This window comes from Lynx canadensis, chromosome F1 (assembly GCF_007474595.2).
Source record: "Lynx canadensis isolate LIC74 chromosome F1, mLynCan4.pri.v2, whole genome shotgun sequence".
Classification (NCBI taxonomy): Eukaryota; Metazoa; Chordata; class Mammalia; order Carnivora; family Felidae; genus Lynx; species Lynx canadensis.
Genome location: NC_044319.2, coordinates 16,647,453 through 16,660,568, shown reverse-complemented (window position 1 = coordinate 16,660,568; position 13,116 = coordinate 16,647,453). Strand labels below are relative to the sequence as shown.

General features: G+C 37.9%; 1 protein-coding gene across 8 annotated transcripts in view; it reads right to left on the bottom strand.

Annotated features, from left to right (window-relative positions):
- Positions 1–13,116, bottom strand: part of RABGAP1L (RAB GTPase activating protein 1 like) — a 774,838-nt gene that overhangs the window by 145,738 nt on the left and 615,984 nt on the right. For all 8 annotated transcript variants that reach the window (XM_030303098.1, XM_030303093.1, XM_030303096.1 and 5 more), the window contains one exon: positions 5,317–5,445. In XM_030303098.1, the coding sequence (XP_030158958.1) occupies positions 5,317–5,445 (129 nt within the window). The remainder of the gene's footprint in view (positions 1–5,316; positions 5,446–13,116) is intronic.

The window sequence follows — 13,116 nt, the reverse complement described above, 5'->3', positions numbered from 1 at the left end:
TGAAAAAAGTTTCCGATTCTGTGTCTCCCTCTCTCTCTCTGCCCCTCCCCCGTTCATGCTCTGTCTCTCTCTGTCCCAAAAATAAATAAACGTTGAAAAAAAAAAATTTAAAAAAAAAAAAGTTAGAGGAAAGTGATTCATTTTATTGGGTAATTAATTAAATGAGAACATGTCCATTCAAAGAAGATACAACCATACACGGATCCTAACTTTGAAAATAATTAAAATTAAAACAATTTTCATTATTTTTGGCCAACATTCTATCTTCAATCTCAAGGCTATACCTAAGAAATGGTGAGTGCAACTTTTTTACCTCTTCCCTACCTGCCTTCACCTTTGTCTAACACGTAGCCTTGATCTCTCAATCCGCTGTTCCTAAAATTTCCAGTTGCTAGCACATCCTGCTATAATGATGGCATGATGACTCACATTCTCACCACACCCCTACTTCCATTATTCATTGTTAACACCTCTTACAAGTTGCAGCCTATCAGGATGGGGAAGGGGGAGGTGGTGTGAACAGTATGACAGGCCTCAGGGTGTTTTCAATATTGCAAGCTGTTGTGAGATCGAGTTAGTGGGTCATGACTACCTTTTCAGTTTGAAGACTTTTCTTGGGGGGAGGGGAGTTTAAATGACACAAAATACAAAACAGTAGAAGAGGAAACGTCAGAGTGCGTGACAAATTACAAGGGTAAGTTTTTATTCAGATGTGTCTGGGTGGTCAGGGTTTTAATATAAAAGCTATTTTAAAATGTAGGTCTCAGTTTAAACACAATTTTAAAACTTTAGGTTGGAAACCTATGCTCTAGTTCCATCAGGGTGCTTGGATATTGTACTACTTACGTCTTCCTTCTCTGAGTTTCACCTCACATCTGCCTCATAACCGTGTTATAAATTAAAAAGATATCCTGTGATACAAAAATCAATGTATTTCTGCGTGTATTCTATATGTATTTCTATACATGAATAAGAAACTATCAGAAAGAGAAATCAGAAAACAATTCCATTTATAATTGCATCAAAAAATACCTAGGAATAAATTTAACCAAGGGAAGATCTGTACACCGAAAACTAAAAGACATTAATGAAAGAAACTGAAGACACAAATAAGTAGAAAGACACTCCATGCTCATAGATTAGAAGAATTAATATTTTTAAAATGTCCATATACTCAAAGCAATCTATAGATTCGATGTCATCTCTATCAAAATTCCAGCGGCATATTTCACAGAAACATAACAATTTTAAAATTTCTCTGGAACCAGGAAAGATCCAATACCCAAAGCAATCTTGAGAGGGAAGAACAAAGCTGGAGGCATCACTCTCTGACTTCAAACTATATTGCAAAGCCAAATTAATCGAATCAGTATGGTAGTAGCATTAAAAAACAGACATGTAGATCAGTGGAACAGAATAGAAAAGTCAGAAATAAATCCATGCATATATGGTCAATTAATTTACAACAAAGGAGCCAGGACTGTATATCCTGGGGGGAAAGGACAATTTCTTCAATAAAGGAGGATGGGAAAACTGGAAGGCCATGTGCAAAAGAATGAAACTGGACCACTATCTTACACCATACACAAAAATTAACTCAAAATGGATGAAAGACTTGAACATAAGATATGAAACCATAAAACTCCTAGAAGAAAACATAGGTGGTAAGCTCCTTGACATTGGTCTTGGTGGTGATTGTTTTTGGATTTGACATCAAAAAACAAAGACAAAAAAAAGGAAAAATAAACAAGACTACATCACACTAAAAAACTTCTGCACAGCAAAGGAAAATCATCAACAAAATGAAAAGGCAATATGTTGAATGAGAGAAAATACTTGCAAATCATATGTCTTATAAAGGGTTAATGTCTAAAATATATAAAGAACTCATATAACGCAATAGCGAAAAACCCCAAACAATCCAATTAAAAAATGGGCAGAGGATCTGAATTGACCTTTTTCCAAAGAAGACATACAAATGACCAACAGGTACATGAAAAGGTGTTCTACGCCACTAATCATCAGGGAAATGCAAATCAAAATCACAATGAGATATCACTTCACACCTGTTAGAGTGGCTCTTATCAAAAAGATAAGAAATAAGTGTTGGCAAGGATATGGAGAAAAGGGAACTCTTGTGCAACTGTTGGTGGCAATGTAAACTGGTGCAACCACAATGGAAGATGAAGGTTCTTCAAATAATTAAATTAAAATTAAAAATTAAAACTACTAGACAATCCAGCAATTTCACTCCTGGTTGTTTATCTGAATAAAATGAAAACACTAATTTGAAAACATAACATGCACCCCTATGTTCACTGCAGCATTATCTACAATAGCCAGTAATGGAAACCACCTAAATGGCCACTGATGGATGAAGGGCTAAAGAAAATGTGGTACATGTACACAATGGAATATTATTCAGCCACAATAATGAAATCTTGCCATTGGGCACAATATGGCACTTGAGGGCATTATGTTAAGTGAAATAAGTCAGGCAGAAAAAGATAAATATCGTATGATCTCACTTATTTGTGGAATCTAAAACAAAACAAAATGAAACAAAAACAAAACAAAAATACCAAGCTCATGGATATAAGAGAACAGATTGATGCCTGAGGCAGGGAGTGTAGGAGGGGGCAAAGTAGGTAAAGGGGGTCAAAACGTACAAATTTCATTATAAAATGATGACATTATTCATTATAAAATAAATGAGCCATGAGGATGTACCATACAGCATAGTGACCATAGTTGGTACCATACTGCATGTTTGAAAGTACCTAAGTGAGTGGATCTTGAAAGTCCTCACCCCAAGAAACAAATTTTGCAAGTGAAACAAACACAGTGTTATGTGAATTATACCATAATAAAAACTAGTGTCCTGTGAGTACTATTTTAAATACCCAAGAAAAAGTTACTTTCCTTAGATAATGCAAAAACAAAAAACAAACCCCCAAACAAAACGTAAAAACAAAAAACAAAATCAAATAACGCTATTCTTACTTGAAATAACAATTCATGTCTACCTGTTCACCTTCATGCAAGTCACTCTGGTTGGACATACTCATTCCAGAAATGGTCCACTCTGATCATATTTTGAACTTACTTTCTAACATTTTAAGTTTCTGTGTCTTTTGGATCCCATGTTTCCAGCCTGACAATTGTTAGTTGCCTACAACCCCTAAGTAGCTTCATAAATTATATTGGAAAAAAAAAATCCTTCCCTATGTATCTCATAATTTTGAATTGTTTTCCTGGGTTTTTCATTATCAATGATTAGCCAATGCTACCAAATTTGCTTTGAAGACATTTAGCTTTCTACCTTACTAGTTCTCCTAACTCTCTAATTTTTCACTCTTAGAAATGAATGTTTTATTTTAACAGGTTCCTACAGCACTGTTCCAGTTACAGTACTTTTCTCTGACAGCTCTGGAACAATCAGGGGCTGAAGTCTGTCTTTCAAACCAACGTCCCACAAAATTCAATCAAAGTCACAATGGCCACTGCAATATGCTTTCAAAGTCCACAGACAAATGTGGCTCATGCTTAGTCATTTGGTCCAGCCAAATAAAACAATCAGTCCTGAAGGCTTTAAAAGTCTGCATTCCAGGATGAAGATTCAGAGACCTATTTTTCTTGATATCTTTGGAAACTGATTTTTTTTTTGAATACAGAATTCACTTGAAAGACAATATAGTTTTTCTTCCCAGTTATTCCCAGTTATTTACTTTCAACATTGAATTGGACTTTTTAACATTTAGAATTTACTTTAAAATAAGTTAAAATAAAAAAAAAAAACAGTGTCTCACCAAAAAAAGTGTTCAAGTAGGTATGGTGCTTAGATGAAGTCTATGTCAAAGTACATTGGAAGTAATAAGTTTAATAACTCCACAGCAATTCTATCTACTTATCGCCTAGTCCAAAATCTGTGGAGTCATCTTGACTCCCTATTTCCTCTCATAACCATGTCTAATGTGTCATGAAATCCTCTTGGTTCTCTTTCAAAATATACTCAGGTTCCAGCCACCTCCATCTCCACTCCACTCCACTATCATTACTTCTCAACAAGATTACTGCAGAAACCCCTGTCGGATCTCCCTACGTTCACCCTTACCTTGTGGTAGTCTGTTCTCAACACAGTAAGTAAGCATTGTGATCCTCTGAAACCTCAGACAGATCATACCACTTTTCCACTCAAAACTCTGGAAGGGCTAGCCGCTTCACCCAAAGTAAAGCCTAACTCCTACATTCGCTGGCTCCTTGTAAACTCTCGAACTTCCTCTCCTATAGCTCTCATTTCCATTCACTTCACTCCAGCTACACTGGCGTTCTTACTGTTCTTCCAACCCACCAGGCATGAGCCAGCGGCAGGACCTTTGAACTTGGTGGAATGCTCTTCCCCTAGACATCTCCATGGCTAACCCTTCTTTCACTCTCTTAAAGAGGTCTACCCACTCTGACTACCTAATAACAACTGTAACTTTCCTGCTCCTCCTCAATCTGGTCTTGTTTATTTCACCGGATGTTTCCTTTTTTCATAGCTATTTATCACCTTCTAACACATTAAATACATTCTTTACTTATTATGTTAGTCATTTATTGTCTGTTTCCTTCTGTAAGAACATAAGGTCTGTAAGACATGGGATCTCTGTCTCTTTGTTCAAAAGGGAAATTTCTATTTATGTATTTAGGTTAGGTTAAGAAGATTCCCGAGTATTTTCCAGAGGTATAAGAATTAACACTTGTAAATTGGTTCCAATTTTTTTTAAAAATGTGTTCTCTAATCTGATCCCACTATTTTCTGGATAGAAATTTCCATATCAAATTATTTTATAAATCTCACTTAGTTTTATTAGGCATATGATAAGGAGCAATGTATCGACAGCCATTTTGCAGATGTGGGATGGAAATGGACAGATCAACACCCAAAGCTTTCCAAGTCCCTTAGAGAAAAGAAAGCACTGTCTAAGCAGGCTTTTCTTGCTTTGTTGTAAATAATCCTAAAACAGATGGCCAAAAGCTAAATGCTAAGTCTGCTGCCATGGAAACCACTATCACAGTGGCCCATTCTAGAGCCCTACCTATAAGATAAACGTTTGTCTTCCTATTGTTACAATCTGAACCTACCAACTTTCACTCCAAGTCCTACTAGAAGTTATTTTATACATATCAGCCTCACAAAAAAGTCTGAGACTAGTTCATACATACTATCACCCTAACATAGCCAAAGTCCAGCAATGTACAGAGAAAGCGTTTTAAATAATTCTTTCTTCATTCAAGTTGTATCTTTATTATATATAAATTCATGTATCTTACCTTAATATTGCAAGCCTGCTCCATCAATCTTCTGGCATTTTCCTCAGCCCTGTATCTTTTTGGAAGCTGAACTCTGAAAAACTTTAAAGCACCTTCAAAATCAGCCTGCAGAAGATCTTCCTTTGAGGTCTGCAAAATAATTCCGAGAATTATCATTACATTTTAGCCTGCACTCAGGACAAATACATTGAAAAATGAATTTCTGTTTTCCTGAATGCACATTTGTAGCTAAGATCTAACTTAGTTCCGTAAGTTTTTAGGAACATATTTCTAGCCCCTTTACTATTTGCTGAAATAAGTCACCATGAATCCTAGACACAATATAAGAATTAACAGGCTAACATATTTAATTTATATAACCTAAAGATTAGAATGGTGGATCCCAGCAAAGCTAACCAAGTTATAGCTTTGAGAAGGAAAAGTGCAAGAAAAGCAAAAAATGTGTAACTCTGATCTATGACTTTAGTTTGCTGGATATTTTAAGGGTATTATTAGAAACCTGGCTTGGGGTGCCCGGGTGGTGGGTTACTCAGTCAGTTAAGTGACTGACTCGGGCATGATCTCATGGTTTGTGAGCTCAAGCCCAGTGTCAGGCTCTGTGCTGACAGTGCAGAGCTTGCTTGGGATTCTGTCTCCCTCTCTCTCAAAATAAATAAATAAACTTAAATTTTTTTTTTCAAAAAAAGACAAAAAAAAAAAAAAAAGAAACCTGGCTGAAGATATAGAGAAGGTAAAGTATATTAGAATTACATAAGGAACACCTAATGGGAGGACTTTTCAACTAATGACAACAACAGTTCAAGAAAATAAGAAATTGATCCCCCACCTTAAAAAATGCCATGAAAAAATAAATAAAACCAATCACTTAATGACTGAACTTCATATGAAAACTACTGTTTGCAAAATTTACTTCTTTAAGAAATAACCACTTAGAAATGAATATATGCATGCATGGAAAAAAGCCTGAAAGGAAATAAAAGATTTCTCTGGATAGTGGGATCATGGTTCCCCCCCCCCTTATATATCGCTGTATTTGTTGCAGTAAAGATTTTGTAATAAGAAAGACAATAAAGGGTGCCAGGCTGGCTCAGTCAGTAGAGCCTGTGACCCTTGATCTTGGGGTTGTGGGTTTAAGTTTCATGTTGGGTGTGGAGCCTACTTTAAAAAAAAATGAGGGGCACCTGGATGGCTCAGTCAGTGTAAGCATCTGACTTTGGCTTAGATCATGATCCTGTGGTTTGTGGGTTCAAGCCCCACATTGGACTCTGTGCTGACAGCTCAGAGCCTGGAGCCTGCTTCAGATCCTATGTCTCCCTCTCTTTCTGCCCCTCTTCTGCTCATGCTCTGTGTCTCTCAGAAATAAACATTAAAAATTTTGTTTTAAAAATGAAAAAAAGCACTAAGTATTTTATTAAAAAACTGTCAGCAATCTTTGGCAAACACCATGATACAAATTATGGATTAAAGCAGACTAGGTACACAGAAGTAAGTCAAAGAGAAATAAGGTGTTTCAAGAGCCAGAAATTGTCAAAAACCTCAGTAATAAAATGAAAAACAACAAAACAAAACAAAAAAACGCAACCGAGATGTTTAGAAATCATAGAACTATGCGCTAATTCAAAATATCACTTTATCTCGATTCAAATGTAGACCTGATCAACCTTAACAGCTGTACCGAAAGAGTATAAGGAAGTTGGAGAAATTCCTGCTGACGACAGGGCCCAAGTTGTCTTCACCACCCTGGTCCAAGCCATTGTCATCTCTTTGGTGAGCCATTACAGTAACCCCCTGAGTGGTCTCCCCATTTCCACTTTGGCTCCCCATAGCCCACTTTCCCTATCATAGCCAGACGATACCCTTTAACATCATGTGGTTCTTCTGTATAAAGCCCTCCAGCGGTTCTACTGTGCTCAGAATAAAATCCAGTATCATTACCACTGCCTGCAAGACCTTTCATGATCTGGAGCCCCTGCTTCCCCTCCAACCTCATCTGGAACCACGTCCCCCTCCTGTTCTCAAGCTCCAGGCACACTGGCCTTGTTTCGTTTTTTTGTACACATCAAGTTCATTGCTGAACGCAACCGCCCTTACTGTTCCCTCTGCCTGGAATCATCTTTCCCCAGATCTTCATAAGGAGAGCAACTTTCTGTGATTTAGATTTTAGCTCAAGTGGAAGATCAGAGTGAGGCCTCTTCTAAGCACTTAAATTCTCCCCCCCACACCCCAGCCCATCAAGTAATTTTCCACCAACTAATTTTTCTGTTTTACATCTCTTTCCGCCTAAGGAAAGGGGCCTTGTCTGTCTTGTTCTTTGCTGTGTTCACAGTGATAAAACTATTAACTGGAATATAGAAGGTTCTCAATTAAAATTTACTGAATGAATTTCTGCTTTCATCTCCCCTCCCTTTTAAACAGAATCATATGAAATAAAAGAATATATTCATTCATCCACCAGGCATTTTCACAAGGGTACTAGGTTGCTTCAGCTTTACATCCAAACTAGTAGTCAGAAAGTAGAGCTAGGCTAATATTGGCAGTGGAAAAAACAAGCCTCAGTACCTCTCAGATTTATTTCCTCCCTCACGGACACTCAAACACGATGGCAGTAAGTGGTAGAGAGAATGTTTATCATGATAGAGTGTTATCAACTCACCCTAACTTATTTGGAAAAGACAGTTATTGGGAACTTCAGCCTAAAAGAGGCCCTCTCTAAGATATCAATTGCTCAATTATTGGGAAAAGCATCCAGCTACCAGATAAACTGGACACACTATATCCTTAGTCTTCCTTTTTCATCTGTAATACTGGGTCTGATGATCAGCTCTCTGGTGATCATCAGGAAAATTCAAGACAGGCTGCTTCTAGAGTTTGTAGGGAAACAGGATTAGCAGCTTTCCTCAGAACCCCAAAGCTTCTTCTGAGGGCATCGCTTGATTTTCAGTGCAACTAACCTCTAGTTCCCTGGCAACAGATGCCCCCAATGGTGGTGTGGTTCCTTGTCTGCAGGCAGGAGCATGATTACCTAATTTTCTCATGCTGCCCCAGGCCTAATTTCAAGTCCAGTCTTGGAGTTCATGTGAAAGCAGAAAGATGAGGCCTCAAGATGAACAATCATACAGCCTGTGACATGTGACCTCTGGTCAGACATGCCATGTAGAAACAGACGCTGTTGGAAGGAGGCTATACTCTGGGGCGGGGGGGGGGGGGGGGGGGGGGGGGGGGGGCGTGTAGCCAGAAGATCTCCATCTGGGTGGGGCTGAGTCTCAGGAAACCAGAATTCAGAGGGCCCTATGACTGTCCTTTCCAAGACACTGCTGGGGTCAGGGATGCTGTGAATCCCATGGCTTGGCCACCTCTGTTAAGCCCCATTGGAGAGGAGCTCTCACAATCACGGAGCAGAAAGACTCAAGCAGACACATGTGTGGAAACTGCGTATTATTCAGTCCCTTAATCCCAGCCTCTAGAAGGTAGTTGGCAATTAAAGGTACAAACAAGGCTGCAAAGGATGAAATAAATTCTGACGCCAACTCTGACTAACTCACGGTGCGGCCTCTGTCTCTCCTGTCCTACTTCAAAAAGGAAGCATCTTTAACCTCGAGTATTTGAGAAGGAAATGAGTTAGGTCATATGAGTGCATTTTGTGAACCCAAAACAAATATAAGATATGAGAGTTTGGAAGGCTGCCTCTGTGTTGCTCAGGTATGTTCAGCTACTGATATTTTAGTGGCTAAAAACAGTACCCTCCTCTCACTGACATTTTTAATTCCAGAAAGCAGGCAGTCTGGAAGTTATAAGAACTTATATTCTTGCCATGGACTGAAATAAAGCTAATTTCATTGTGAATTTTTAAAAAATATGGCATAAGACAGCCCCATGGGGTAAAAATCATGCCAGTAAGCAAAAAGGATATTAACAACGTGTGCCATTGCCCCAGGAAACAATCTGCAGTCCTACTTTGATTCCGATGGGCTTTTTCCTCTAAATTTCTATCTTTAAGAGACTTCCATAATCATTGTGTCACCTCCAAATACCTTCTTATGCTATACTCAGGTTGTAAATTTACAAGGGTAACTTTCCATTTTCTGAAGGCTGTATCTGAGAGGTTTTTCCCTCTACAGTTGAGGAATAGATACCTCTTGCTCTGCAAAAAATGTGGATGCCTCACTGAGAATTTATCAGAGTTGTTTTGTTTTCTAAACGCTTTTAAAAACTCTTGGATTGTTTACATACCTGTATAGTAGGGGTTATACGTTTTTTATTGATTACATATTCACTTCCCCCCCACAAAAAATAAAAATTTTTTTAAAAGCCTAACACATCTCACTACCCAGAGATAAACATAATTAGCATTTGGTTACAGGGGTGCCTAGGTGGCTCAGTCAGTGAAGCATCTGACTCTTGATTTTGGCTCAGGTCAGGTCATGATCTCATGGTTCATGTGTTTGAGCCCTGCCTTGGGCTCCAGCCAGGAGCCTGCTTGGGATTCTCTCTCTTCCTCTCTCTCTGCCCCTCCCCTGCTCACACGTGCTAGCTCTCGCTCTCTCTCTCTCTCTCTCTCTCTCTCACACACACACACACACACCCACACATTTAAAAAACCCAGTAGTGGTAATGGTGGTAAAACATTTAAAAAAAACATTTTGTTACATTGCTTATTATCTTTTTTTTTTACCATCCCCACACACACACATCACATACATCTAACAAAATTTTAATCATATTGTACGTATGTTGAATATATATGCTTCACAAATGTCAAGTATTGCTGTAACAGTATTAGTCCAAACTATAAGTAGTGGTGCTTTTCATAAAACTAAAACATGACTTCACACATGCAAATTATTAATAAACTGGCTACAGAGATGTAAACTTAATTAATGGTTATGTTTACAATTGTATGAATGCTGTCTATCCTTACAATGAAGAGAAGCTTAACATATGATCTTGTGATAAGACCCAAGCTTTAAAAATGCACCCCGAAAAGGCAGACTAACGTTTTAAGAACCAAACCAAATACTCAAAAGTAGGCAGGTAGGGCCAGCTTCTGGATACCATTATTCCTCTGTGCTCACTACATAGAATTCTGTCAGGCTAGAAGAACTGATTTAAAGGAAAGGCTGATCTTCAACTGGGAAATTCTTAGAGTTTTTCTATATTGCCTTCAGAAAGGTAGTGAGGGAAGAGTAGCATAATGAAAATGCAATTACTTTCTTGACATTATTTGTTAAGTAATGTTAGCCAGAAGGTAACGCAGACAAGAGTTAGGGAAATTTTAAGAAGCAAAGACGTGTTTTCTTCACTTGTGAGATCGAGTACTCAGGACACCTGGGTGGCTCAGTTGGTTAAGTGTCTGACTCTTGATGTTGGCTCAGGTTGTGATCTCGTGGTTCATAGCGATCCTATGCGATGATGGCGCAGAGCCTGCTTAGGATTCTCTCCCTCCCTTTGCCCTTCCCCTGCTCTCTCTCTCTCTCAAAAATAAATAAATAAACTTAAAAAAACCACAGAGAACCTTACCAGCTTTTAAATAAGAATAAATAACTTTTGAAAACTAGTGGTTCTCTTGATACTCATCTTTTGCTCCCCAAACTTTCTGTCAAATTCTCTTAAGTGATGATACAAAACATGTTTATCAATTATACCTCCAAAGGACTATTATTTCATTCTTCATTTGAATAGAATTATATATAAAGATTACTAGAACAACTGAAAACATTTCAAGTCCTACTTCTATTTCCTTTCAAGTAGGTAAAGAGAAATATCCAGAGGGAAAAAGGAAGTAGGATTTTTAAAGCAGGTTGTTAATTTAGGTATCCTTCCTACTTCCCCCAGTAAAATGAAGTAAGCAAGTTCCCAGGCATATAATAGACACCAGCATAGATTTGTTCCATAAATTCGTAAAAGCTCTACTTTAAGCACACCCAGGATTAACCAGTCATAATTAATAAAATGCAAATTAGAGAGTACATTTCATACTTATTTTGACATAAAAATTGATTTTTACACTTTGAAGGGCATCAGAAGTATGCATGGCAACTTTTATATTGGGGTCTTTAAATTTTAAGAGTTGTAATCTCTCTTGAACGAGCAATCCTTGCAGCAGTTAAAAAAAAAAAGTAAAAACGGGAGACATACTTGCTTCTGTTTTTCATTTCAGCATCAATGCTCCTTTGGATTCACTATGTACAGTGCCCAGGGTATCAGTACTGAAACCACAGCCAAGACTGATATTAATTTATAATGATGTGATCATAACTTTCCACAACATGTAACAGCAAATGAAATCAAAAGAGAAGAAAGGGAAATTCTGAACATGAGTAGAAGAAACTTTTCCCTTTTCTTCAAATTTCACACACTTACAGAGTATGGACCCTAGCTATGTGTCACTGCTGATACCATTTTGAGTGTGTTTTTCCCACTGAAAAATTCAGCGCAAGAGTATCACATGTCAAAGTGATTTTTTTTTTTTTTTTTAAGGAGGCAGGGTGGGTGGAAAGGAACAGTTCTAACATTTGGGTGTTAGCTCCTGATGCTTCTATTCCAAACCTCTCACGATTCGTGGATGATAAATCTTTCTTCAAGGGCCTCTAAGAAGCAGCCCTTCTAGGTTTGATTTTTTTAGGGGGTTATTTAAAAAAAATCTAGGAATGGTTCTCTTTCTCACCTTCATTATTTTCACCACAAATGGCTTTTTCTTCCTTTAGTTATAGTGTCTAACAGGATTTCTATTCAGTGGAGACATATTTTTGGAAGTCTGAGAATCATTTGGAAGCACAGGCCTTAGAAGAGGGAAACATTACTTAGCTGGTATCTAGGATACCTGTATCTTTTGCTTTGGTATTTTAATTTCACCAAAGAAACGTGTGTTTGGTGAGTCTGTGCACAGAATTTATGCCTTGTGGTAATATCTAAAATGAAGCACTTGTACCTGCTTTATTAAAGGTATTATTTATTAAAGGTAAATTATTATTAAGTTGTTCTTTACTAGGCGTATCTTTGAAGGGCAAGAAGCCAAAATTTCAAATGGAACTTAAATAAAAACTTGAAAAAAAATGTTTTCAAATGTGTCTGGTGTTCAGGCAGTTTGGTGGTCCCTCTGCGAATCAGGGGACAATGAATAGGCTCTAAGTCTAAATCCACAGCATTGTCTTGGTAAATCTTCATTAATTTGATCAGTTCATCACAACAATTAACTTACAGGAAAAAAAAACAACTACTGGGATCTTTAAAGTAAAATGACATATTTGCATGTGTTTAACCTCTACACCTTCATGTCTGAAACATAGCTAAAAACTGAAACTTCAGTGCCTGCCCTCTTGAGTGGTAATGGAAAGGACTGCACGTGGCAGGATTCCTCTTAGGACCACCCTGTGCAGATTAGCCATCGATCCCACATCATTAGCCAGTCCAATAACACAAGGCTGAACAACTGTACTTCCTCCTGGTACACACTAAACTTTAAGCAGTAACTCATTGGAGAACTGATCCCAATTCACAGCCATATTGCTAATTAAAGGGCATGTGATTTTCCCAAACTGGAAAGTACCCCAGTTCTATCATTATGTACAATCTCTTATGTACAATATTGTACGACAAAGTCAGAGATTGCCAAATGACCCTCTGGACAACTCAGTAAATACTTTTCACATGTAATGTCAATGGCACCATTACCTATGTTTTGGCATGTGAGAGCCCAAAACAACCCGTGGGATGTACTACTACCTTGGATACCTAATGGGGCAACCAAGCTGACTCTGTATGGTCGCAACACACAGATACACGTGACTTCCGCAACATCTG